This window comes from Anoplophora glabripennis, unplaced genomic scaffold (assembly GCF_000390285.2).
Source record: "Anoplophora glabripennis isolate ALB-LARVAE unplaced genomic scaffold, Agla_2.0 scaffold1369, whole genome shotgun sequence".
Lineage (NCBI taxonomy): Eukaryota > Metazoa > Arthropoda > Insecta > Coleoptera > Cerambycidae > Anoplophora > Anoplophora glabripennis.
Genome location: NW_019417444.1, coordinates 60,242 through 72,967, shown reverse-complemented (window position 1 = coordinate 72,967; position 12,726 = coordinate 60,242). Strand labels below are relative to the sequence as shown.

The 12,726-nt window shown below is 34.8% G+C and overlaps 1 protein-coding gene across 1 annotated transcript in view; it reads right to left on the bottom strand.

The window, feature by feature from the left end:
• Positions 1-538: 538 nt before the first annotated feature.
• Positions 539-12,726, bottom strand: part of LOC108915951 (phosphatidylinositol 4-kinase beta) — a gene marked incomplete at its 3' end in the record, with an annotated part of 59,646 nt that continues 47,458 nt past the window's right edge. The window contains exons 4-6 of the mRNA XM_018722115.1: positions 3,879-4,284; positions 813-1,043; positions 539-751 (exon numbers count right to left, since the gene is read on the bottom strand). Coding sequence (XP_018577631.1) covers positions 539-751; positions 813-1,043; positions 3,879-4,284 — 850 coding nt within the window. The remainder of the gene's footprint in view (positions 752-812; positions 1,044-3,878; positions 4,285-12,726) is intronic.

Below are 12,726 nucleotides of genomic sequence, written 5' to 3'. Positions count from 1 at the left end.
GAAGAAATTATCGTGGTGGGGGAGCCCTCGCAGTTGCTACCTAAGAAATGCCAGCTGGTGGTGCGAATTCGCACTAGTGTGACCTTTGAGGGTTAAATTTAATAAAACATTTACATTTGAATGTTTTTTACAAAATTCATAAAGGCGCACAGCTACGCACATACGTAATGTGCGTAAGGATCGGCGAATAAAACAACGGACAAAAGTATTAAGATAATGTACGGATTAATTACTAAATCTATAAATAATGAATGACTTTTCACAAGAAAAATAATGGTTAAAGCTATGTGCCCACTACGCGATATACGTAAAGGCTCTGCGAACAAAATTAATGTAAGTTGTACATTATATGTTTAAAGCTACGCGCACACTTACGCGAATAAAACCACGCATGAAATGAACCAGTCAATGAGAGTTCAAATTAAGATTTTTTTTTTCACGAGCAATAATCATAAATAATGTTTAAAGTTACGCGCGCACAACGCAAGAAATGAATAAATTATTACATGTGTATATTTAGGTATTAAATATCACTCACCTGCTGGGATATCTCGTCGTCCTCCTGGCTCCAGTCGGGATCGACGTCGTCGTAGCACCCCCCGCACACGCTGAACGCCGACAAGGACGTCGTCTCGTGCTTGAGGTTCTCCTCCGACTTGGTATGCCTAAGGGTGGGCATGATCTTGGTTGGCACTGGCGAACTGGCTATGTCGTCCACCTCGACGACTTCTATGTAGATTATGTACGGAGCCTTTGGGGGGACAGAAATCGGTACAGTTTCCCGCAAAAAAAAACCGGTAATGATCGCTCACCTTATCTTTGGAGTTGAGAACCGCCGCCACCTGGGGCGGTATCCTCACTATAAGGTGGGGATTGTGGCTGTTGAGTGGCAGCCACACCCTTGCCGGCAGGTTCAGGTTCAGGGTGGTCAGCTCCGCTATCAACCTGGTGGTCTTCGCCTCCTTGGTAGGGATGGAGCTCAGCAGCTTGCCGATGAGGATCAGCGCTTGCATGAACTCCAGTTCCGGCCTCAGTCTGGGAGCCTGTGGAACCCCAGAAATAATAATAATATATAATTTCAACCACACTATTTAATTTAATTAAAAACGGATTAAAATCAGTTTAAATAAATGGTAATCATCACCATCTATAAGACCTCACACTGATACGTCATCGTCTAGTGACGTAACTATCAGTGGTTTAGACCACAAAGCATATAGTTTAATACTTCGTGCTTTAGACAATTTCTAACCGTTAATGACAGATTATTATTGTTAGTTTAATTTAACAATTTCGATAACCATTCTTAATATTAATTATATTATAAAACGCAATTACAAACAGTTGTATATGAAATTATTGTCTGTGTTAATTTCTCGTTAGTTCGATGATGCTAAATCGGTTTGTAAATTTGAGGTTAGGAGTCGATAATTTGTTATAGTCTGTTTGGAAATGAAAGAGAGTAATAAAACCCCGAGATAAGAACCGGCCATGGGCGTGGTAATATTTCGTTTCAGGTAATTATCGGGTAACACTAATGCTAACAGGTAATGGGTGTACATTAGTATATTTTACTGGATACATCATAGGGCAGGAGCCAGTGTATTGTGACAGATCAATCCAGTCTTAGAGCTGAATATACGAAGACGTGCTAGTGCAGTAGAGTAAAATTCGACTTGTGTTTAGTGACTATTGTGCCAGTGGATATAATATTGTTTGGGTAAAATGTCGAGCTTATCAGATTACGTACCTGCTAAACGCGTGAAAAGATGTGCGCTGTCTCAGAATGAGAAGATTATTATATTAAATGTATTTAATGCATTGAAACACCAAAATCCTACCAACAGTGTTGACGACATCGTGGAAAAGTGTTCCAAAATGACAGGGATTGGAAAATCGACTATCTACAGACTTTTAAAGGAAACAAAAAATGAACAAGATACTGTAAATCCCCCAAAATCATCTACAGGGAGGTCAAAAGTCGTTATAGATGATTTCTTCAAAAATGTCATTCGCAGAAAAGTACACTCATTTTATTTTAAAAAAGAAATACCAACGCTAAACAAAATTTTAAGTGAACTTTCAGAGGACAACGATTTGCCAAAAATCAGTAGAAGCAAATTATGGGCCGTCTTACGAGAGTTGAATTTTTGCTGGGAAAAGCAGAACAGGAAGTCAGTTCTTATCGATAAAGATGAAATTATTTGTTGGCGAAGATCCTACTTAAGATCAATTAGAAAATTCCGTGACGAAGGGAGGAATATTTATTATCTAGACGAAACTTGGGTCAACGAGGGATATACTGTAACAAAAGTATGGCAAGATAAAAATGTAAAAAGTTTTCGACAAGCATTTTTGGATGGACTTTCAACAGGGTTCAAGGCACCTTCAGGTAAAGGGCGAAGATTAATAGTGACACATATAGGTAGTGCCAGTGGTTTTGTAGATGGCGGTTTACTTTTATTTGAATCTAAAAATACAGGTGACTATCACGAAGACATGAACGCAGATGTTTTCGAAGAGTATTTTACACAGATGTTGGATCTTATTCCTCCGGGGTCTGTAATTGTCATGGATAATGCCAGTTACCATTCACGGCAGACCGAGCGGACGCCTACGACTGCTTGGAGGAAAGCCGATATAATTCAATGGTTATCCGGAAAAAACATTTCTTTTGAAACAAATATGGTGAAAAAGGAACTTTTGACACTTGTCAATCTTAATAAAGATCAGAAAAAATATGTTATCGATGAAATGGCAACAAATCGCCAAATAACGGTACTACGGTTACCACCTTATCACTGTGAACTTAACCCAATCGAATTAGTCTGGGCGCAGGTAAAAGGAGATGTAGCGCGAAATAATACGACGTTTAAATTAAGTGACGTGAAAATTTTGTTAAAAAATTCCTTGGAACGAGTAACTGCAGATAACTGGCAAAGATGTATACATCATGTACAAAAAGAAGAGGAGAAAATGTGGGAACTCGATAATTTAATTGACGTTACTGTGGAACCTATCGTTATCAATCTAGGAGACGAAGATAATTCATCAGAATATTCAGAGGATGAATTTTAATATACCTACTTTTTTATTTTCTTTATTGTACATTTATACAACACTACATTTACTCACCATAATTTGAATTTTCAAAATACATATATTTTTGTGTGGAATAAAAGTCTATTCATTAAATTTAAATAAATATTTTGATAATAATATTGAATAATTTTATTTGAATTACTAAAAACCCTCTTAACCCGGTTATGATGCTTAAAGTAGCCTCATGTTTTGAAATGCTGTTTTTATATTGTTTACTTATAAGAGAAATGGACCGAGAAATTGAAGCGGCATAGACAAAGACGGATTGTCGGGGATTAAATTTTAGCTACCTGCTACAATTTTGTACAACCCGGTCACACAAAGTTTTTTTAAAAGTACACTCATCTATACTGATAATACATAATATAAAAATATTGAATATAAGCACCAGTACTACATTTATTTACGATTTGCATACATAATAAGCTTTTATTACTCTCTTTCATTTCTAAACAGACTATAAGTTAATTTATGTTCATATTTTTTCTCGAAGATGAAATGAAGCCTTGTATAAGTTATGGTGCTAGGCAATTCCATGAGCTGACGTTCCAGTAAAAAAAACTACAATTGTCATTTGGACTGTTTAATACGTTCTTGAGTCTTCACTTATCCACATGTCAAATCTGTACCTCTGCTATTTCAAATCATTTAATGGTAAACTGTTTTTTACTTTACATTTCCGTGTCGTAACTTTAAAAGGCGACAACCATCACCACTACAGTGACGTCACGCGTGAAGCGCCGAGATTTTATAATTCAGGCGGTTAAGGCACTTACCGAGCAGGTGCATTCAGTCTTCTCTCCCCTAAGGTCGTTGACGACGCTCTGGCAGCTCTCGAAGCACACGCACCCATTGTCGAACGCCTTGCCCGAACTGAGATCGCCCAGGCAGAGTTTCGTGCTGGCGGCGCCCTTCTTCAGGCCGGGCAGGAGGGCCGAGGCGTCGCTCTGCGACCTCTGGTGGGACTTCTTGGCGGGCGCCAGCTGCGGTACGGCCAGCTTGTCCGACTGGATGTTGAGCGAGGTGGTCATCTTCTGGTTCTTGGGCCTCAGCTCGTCGGAGAGGATGAGGTTGCGCAGCTTGACGCCGTGCGGCTTCTTCTTGGTGGGCAGTGAGGCGTCGGAGCTGAAGGCCTCCAACAGCCAGGCACATTTCAGGGAGAAGTCTATGGATTTCCTACATCTGGAATAAATATGAACATTCAGAATATATTTTTAAATGTAACCAAATAAGTATTTGATAAAATATGGATAATCGAAATACGTGATCGTCTCTGTCGCCCCCCGTAACGTAAACATTTAGATATTTCTCGCTGCCCCTCGTAAGCGAGAATTTTTTACGTGGACAAAAAAAACACCGACGATTCCCCAACATAAAAATATGACCTCTGCGGTCGAGGATAACTCAGTAATTACGGCGGCGCTAATTGCATTAGCTCTAATAGCGGGTTATAATTTTTTTTAAGTTCCAACATGGCCGACCAGACTCGATTAACTTTTCGAGTCGCGGTGCGGAAAAAAAATGTTTGTCGGAACGCGTACCTGCTGGGACGACGAGATAATTACATAACAACATAAAATCAATTACCCGTGGCTTATTTCCAAGGTAAATATTATGACGGAGCTGAAACTGTGACGTCGGAGTACGCCCCTTCATTGAAATCTACTTTACCAAATTTCAAGTTCGTTGCATTTGACAGACAATGAATACTGTAGACGCTTAAAAATAATTGTCGGCATTTCTTAAAAAAATACATTAATAGGCTGGTTTCCGCAAGTGAAATTATACAGGGTGTAACTGTAATTGTGGGTAATACAGGGCGATTCACAAACGGTGACCAAAAATGAAACCTCGTATTCTTTGGTGAATTTTAAGGGGTCTTTCGTAAAATTTTTTATCTAGAACGCTTCATTAAAAAGATACAGGGTGTTAAACTTAAAAAAAATGTTTTTAATTTTTTTAAATAATTGAAAAACTAGCAAGTGAAATAATTTGAAATTGGGCAAATATACAGGGTGGTCACGAAGTATTGGGCCAAAATTCATGGGTAGATTCCCGAAGCAGAAATATTGCGATTTAGCCGAACTTACCTTAGTCCAAAAGTTGATAGTTAAAGAGATACAGGGTGTTAAATGTAAAATATTATTTTAGTTTATTTCCATTTATTTCTTAATAAATGCAAATATCTACACAAAATTTTGGGGTTTGGGGTTCTTTGGGTAGAGGAATTGAAATCTTTGGTATCGAATTCTTATTTTCCATTTTGTACACAAAAAAGGTTAACTTTATGAAAGTGGCTGTCTCGCACCGTTTCCGAGATATTTGGCTTTGCAACAATGCTAATAGTTGAAATAATTAAAATAATTTAAAAATGTCAAAAACAAGGATTTATTTAGAATTAAAAATTGTAATGAAGAGTAAAATAGTAAACATTAGTAAAAAATATGCCTTTTTGACAATAATTGCTTAAAATATCCACCTCTAACTTCAATACATTTATCAATGCGCTTATTAAAAGATGGTCTTATTTTTAAGTATAAATTCTTAACGCGAAATGACTTTGCAGCATTTAAAACCTGCTGCTAAAGTTCTTAACAGGTGTTTATAGTTTCTCCATAAACAACTGATTTCATGTAACTCCAAAAATACGAAAATCTCTCGGCATTCTATCTCACATTGATGTATACGAGTATACAATTTAAATTGTAAGCTAAGATGTAATTTTAATTATGTACGAATAATACTTAATAGAAATGAGCATACAAATGACAATAAGGCAAGTGTAAAACGTCAGTTATTTGATTTTCGTCCAAATCCTACTTAAGAAACTTTACCACTAAATTAATAATACCTGTAGATACCGAGGTAGATACTTTGGACGAAAATCAAATAATTGTAATTTAATGCAACAGCATTGGAAGTTTCAAAGCCAAATATCTTGAAAACGATGTGAGATAGCTACTGTCATAAAGTATACCTTTTTTATGTAAAAAAAGTTGGAAAATAAGAATTTGATACCAAAGATGAGACACCTCCTAGTACAAAAAATGTTATGTCGTTTTAACACATTCAATCTACTGCAGCTAGCGCCCTCTATGAACTTTAACCAAAATGTGAACAGATTTCAATTTCTCTATCCAAAGAACTCCAAACCCCAAAATTTTATGAGGATATTTGCATTTGTTAAGGAATAAATGAAAAAAAAAAAACTGAAATAATATTTTACGTTTAACACCCTGTATATCTTTAACTATCAACTTTTGGACTAAGGTAAATTCGGCTAAATCGCAATATTTTTGCTTCGGGAATCTATCCATGAATTTTGGCCCATTACCTCAGGACCACCCTGTATGTATGTATCCATTGTCCAAAAACTGAGGTCTTTTCCTAAAATTTAGATGCTCCAGTGGCGGATATACAGGATATCGGTAGCAAATTTGTCTAAGTCTAAAAAAAATAAAGTTCGGTTATTTTTTTAACAGACCTCGTATATAGATGCCTTGACGAAAAAAGCCATCTCTTTGTGTATTCATCGACCTTACAAAGGCCCTTGGAATCAATCACAAACAAATTCATTCTGAACTATTGAATATAGGTTTCAGAGAAAAATATTCGTAATTTGTTAAATGGCTACCTAAGAAATCGATCGCAATATGTAAAAATAGGAAAAAGACTAAGCGATCGTTCTCTGCGGTTTACCTCAAGGAACTGTCATATCACCAACGTTTTTTACGCTATATTTGAATAGTTTGCTTACTTCAAACTTAAACCGTCATATAATTTCCTACGCAGATGACACAGCAACAGTTTTTTCAGGATCATGCTGGTATGTGAAACATTGGAATATGTAAAATCGTAGATATATTATAGATATGAACTCAACATTCTTGAAATATCTAGGTCTAGGAGTAATTATTGATAATCATCTCAGGCGGAATGTTAATGTGAATTCAGTAATACGTAAGTCAAGAAGCTCTCAATAAACAGATAAATAATATTCAAAACAAGTTAAGATAATTTACCATACTCTTAATAAATTCAATTCTAAGATACGACATATAAGTAGGGGGTGGAGTAAATAAAACGTCGTTGAAACCACACGAACAAATTTCCCATGATAATTCTACATAATATGACGTTTTTTTGAGCCAAGTATAAAGGTCCTATACCCAATTTAAATACCCCAAAAAAATTCCCTAAAAAGTATTGTTTTTTAACACCATTTTTGCGATTTTTTCGAATTTTACCATAATAATCATGATTCATTCGATTTATAACTAGACATGTTTTGTAAAAAATTTAATTACAAAAATTTTTTTCCTCTTCCATTTTCAACTCTTGAAAAGATACATAATTAAACAGGACGAAAAATATGACATTTTTCGAATTTTTTTAACATATTGTGCCGCCAAAAGTTAAGCCCACGTTTTTTTTATGCGCATAGAAAAATGTTCATTTCTAGTGATATTTGAAAGCCAAAAAGCCAAAAATCTCCGTGGATATACGATTCACCCAAATATGGCTTTTTGAAACAGATACCGTCTGGACTAGTTATAGTTTTTACGTGAACAGAAAACTTAGTTTTTAGCAGATAAATTGGATTTTTTGTAAATCTATGACCGGGTTTTGAAATAATGATAAAAAACATGTAATTGAAAAAAATGTAGTTGCTGGAAGCTTGAGTAGTAGATTTTAAATCAGCTTATTTCAATAATTACGATACATAAACTAGTTAGTATTTTTTTTTCAATGGAGAGAACAAAGCGATATTATATGTAAGACATTTTTTTTTATTATTATAGGACCCGTACATTTTTTAGTGTTTATGGAAAATTACTATTTCTGTACCTCTGCCTATTTCTCAAGAACAAATCAATTATGCGTTGTGCGACTAACGCCGCTAGTCAGAGCAATTTTTTCCCACAGCACCAAAAACAAACCCGATAAATCTAATACGCCCACAAAATTGAGGCAGCGACAAACATCGATACCCGTTAGATTTGCTGACCGTGATTTTTTTCGATAATAAAATCGACCTACTCGCACCAAAAACAATAAGCGAAGGCCGTTTACAGAACCAGATTCGTCAATTCTGCATAAAAAAAAACCGTCAACATTTTTTTCATCCTCGACGAAATGACGCAGTACTAAATCTGGTTTTCTTATATTTATTTAGAAAATAATATTATATTTGCAGAATAATACTGTACCTATATTAATTTATCATATTGGATACATGTGTGTTTGCTTTGTTTTTCCATCCAGGATTATGTATATTTGCATATTGTACTTTACTGACAGATATTTTTTTATATTATGTGTGTTCTGTTTTTTTGTGTCATTGTGTATGGCATATTAAAATAAAGTGTAACTAGTATCATTATTTTCCGCCCCCTACCTTTTGTCGTACGTCAAGGTGAGACCAGTCTAGGGTTGTCGTGAGAAAACAACGTTACCGGTAAACAAAGGACGAGGAACAACGACTAACAAATGGGTTTGGCCTTCGAAACGTTTTATAGGTTAAAGGGTTGAAGAAAGGACTGCTGATGAGAGGAGGGAGCGGCCCCGCTTTCCTGGCGGAGGTAATTGTGTGTCACGAGAAACCGTCCTAGAGCTTAAGCGGCAAGCCTAATAGGATAGGGAACGTTAGGGAAGCCATAGAATTTGGGACACTTCCACGTCACAAAACACCGTAAGTTGTAGCTAAAGTATTTAATTCGATGATTTGTAAAACCGAAAATATTTGAAATGGCGCCTCCTATTGACGTCGTAAGTCAGAAGCCAATCAAATGTTAGAATGTATGATGCGGTCAACATGAATTTGGCCAAAATGTAAACAGCAAAAAAAATTAAAGAAGCAGAAAAGTTTCCAATTTTTTTAAGTGATTTGTGAAAGGCCGTAACTTCATGAATAATGGTCATATCGAGAAAAAAAACTTGCAGGGAAAACCATCAATTTTAGCGAAAGGTGACTCCCAGACAGCTTGTAGGAAATAAAATTATCTACAAAATGAGACTTGTTAAATTAAAATCGGTTAATAAACAAAAAAGTTATTGCAAAAAAAAAACAAGAAAAGTGCCCATTTTTTAATTTGTTTATAACTATCGCATTTATTATTAAAATAATATAAAACCTATGACAAGTTGAGGGTTTTGTCATACTTTAAAAGCATGCCAAAAGTGGGCGCTGTAGATGCAATAGTTTTCGCACAATTCAATTTGTTTATAACGGAGGCTCCAAAAGTTATGAACTTTAGGCCTCTGTACAGGCGTTAATTTTCAACCAAACATGATTCTGAAAGCGTCATTGTAATCTTAAAGACGTAATTAAGCGACCTATTAAAAAATATCACCGTTTTTTTGACATTAACATTCTCAAATTGTGCTTTAAAAAATCGTACGTTTTTCGCTTATAAACAATTTGAATAAAATTGTTGCTATTTATGCTACCTCACCGAAAATAGATGCAATGGATAGCTGGCAAAAAAATATAATTTAAAAAAAAGCACCCACTACAACCAACAGGAGCCAAGATAATTTTTTTTTAAAATCGTAGCGCAATGGTTTATAAATATTAAGACACTTGAATTTTTACCAAAAAATGTGGAAAATTAACGACTCACGAGCCATTTAAAGATAAGGTACTTGCTAAAATGTTCGGCGTGGTGGTGGGGGAAGCTCGTCCAAACGAGTCGAGCGCGAGAAAAATGAAAAGTTCAAATTGATGCGCGCTGTAAAATTTTGCAATATCTCGGCTTCTATTCATCTTCATTCTTTTTTTATTTAAACTGGGGTAGTTCGACGAAAAAATAACAATGGACACATTTACGAATTCGTAGAATAGCCCCGAACCCCAGAAAAAAGCATCTTTTATATTTAATTTTAATTTAACAAGTCTCATTTTGTAGATAATTTTATTCCCTACAAGCTGTCTGTGAGTCACTCTTCGCTACAATTGATGGTTTTCCCTGCAAAGTGAAAAAAATGTTTTCCTCACTTATTTGTTTAAATAGAAGAGTTAGCTAATAAAATTTTTTGACTCACGAGATGAGAGATGTCTTGTATTATGTTCCTTTAGACAATTTTACAATAATCTCGCGGATAGGAATTTTTCGAGTAAAAATTTTATTTGCTTGCCCTAGTATTACTTTCTGTGCAAGGCAAATATTTTACAATTTTTTCAAAACTGTACATGGCCTCAGAAATTTTTTTTTCTGGCTTAATCAGTGTCAGGGTCATTTAGCTTGATTCCTCAGCTTCCAATCTGATTTGATTTTATTTTCTGTACGATTATTTCTCATTAAGATATCGGCTAATGGGTGAAAAGTCACTTTTTTCTATCGTCGATATCTTATGAACTAGATCGTACGGAGAACGGAAGATGAATTTAGGAACCTTGAATCAATCCTCTTCAAGGGTCTTTTGATATGGTTAAAAAAAAATTAAGCTCAGTATTAATTAGAAAAAGTGTAAAAAATGACTTTTTTTAGCTGTTTTGGAAAATCAACGACTACTTTGCAAATATTGCGAAAAGTACCAATGTTTGTAGGTTTTTTTTGCTCTCAATACATGGCCTTGAGGCTTATAAATTTTGATATCGATCGGTAGAACCATTCTCCTTTCCTGAATCGTCAAAGTTTTATAAAAAATTAAAGGAGCGGGTTTATTGGTCCTTAAACATCAATTAATGATGATTAAAGATGAAAAAAAAATGTTGCGATATTTTTCTTACATTTTCGCGTTAAACACGCATCAAATATCGAAAATAAAAAAATTCAAAATAAAAAAATCAATTTTGAAAAAATATCAATTTTTTTGCATTATCTTTTTTACAATTTTACATTGAATATTTAAAATGTAGAAAAAAAAAATATTTTTAAAAATTTCAATTTTTTTTTTAATTTCACGAAAGTTACTGTTTTTATTGTAATATTCTACTCATACTACTTTGCAGCCATCGTCAGCAGAACCGACTAAGTGTAAGACCGCTACAAGTGGGAAAGAATTGATTTTCGGATCCAAGTACTGTGAAGACTTTTGGTCAGCATCACAAAACCAACGACTTACCACAATTTCATCCAATTTGACCGAGCCCACATTTTCATAAAGACAGTGCGGGGTCCTTTCAAATCTAGCGCCAAATGTGGTAATTTATAAAAATACTTTAGTCTGCTGCAAGAAATAATACAGGGTGTTTCATTTCCGCTGTGCTAAACGAACACAATTGATGAAGAAAGTAATTTTGAACAAAAAAGATCATATCAACATGTGTCCGAAACCGCCCCCCTGTGGCGCTACGCCCCTTTAAAGGGGCTAATTTTATTACAATATCTTGAAAGTGCTTGGAAATAAATTGATAAAATTTTATGCAGATATCATTTATTACGAGGAATTACTTTATCTAAACCAAATTGACACATGGCTTTCAAGTCAAGGTTCAAAATCTGTAACTTTTTTTTATGCCAAATTATTTTTTTTTCGAAAATCGAAATCCTTGACCATTTATAAAAAAAAGGATATATTTGTTTAATTACGATATCTGCAACGGTTTGCCAATTTTAACTTCTTATGTTTCTACTGAAAATTAAAAATTATAAAGAAACTAGAATGCTATTTTCTATTTGCTTTCAAGCAGGTAGATGTTACAACCAACCAGTCGGCAAGAATACCCTTTCTATGATTCCTAATAAGATTGCACAGTTTTTGAAACTAGAACACCCTGATACATATACAGACCATTCATTCCGAAGAACATCGGCAACGTTACTGGCTAATACAGGAGTTGATGTATTGGCATTCAAGAGATATAGTGGACGGGCGGAAATCAGCCACAATTGCAGAAAGTTATGTTGCTGACAGTTTAAGTAATAAAAATGAAATGCCATTTTAATGGATCAGTCAGATAATATTGAACCTCCGGTGACTGAAATGGAGCGGTCAAATTATTTTGAGAAAAATGTGAGAATTAGTAAACGCGAGGGGAATAATTATCAAGATTTTATAAATGTTACTAAATGTAATAACTGTACAATTACTATAAATATTCATTCATAATAATTAATAAAATGTCATGTTTACTCTGAAACACACCTTGTATGGTACATTCCATTACGGGAATGATATTAATATAAATCAATTATAGTTCTGTCACTGGAATTATTACAATAGCAGTTTCCTCTACGTTAAAATCTGATTTTATCTTGCAGCATATATTTTTATTATTTATTTTTATTACTTTCTAATTCTTCGGACATCACCGTAGTGATAATTTCGATCTCCCCTCGTAAACAGTAATTTTAGAAATGATATAACTGGAATTGGGAGCTTTTTCTCGACAAGTTCCCTTTTTAAATCATAAATTTCTAAAAATACCAAGTAAACAAAACCTACTGAAATACACAACCGTCTCAACTACATCCACATCTGCCAAAAAAAAAAAAAACTATCACACATCACCGAAATAGCGCTCCGCCGTGCCAAAGCCAAACGGAAAGAGTGCTGTGACGTACTCTGAATCATAGGCGTGACGTCACGGGTTGCGATTGAAGCGAAAAAAGCTTTATCTATTTCCGTTGCCGTAAATAAAATAAGCTTGCAACGTCGTTCAATCGATGTCCCAGGACG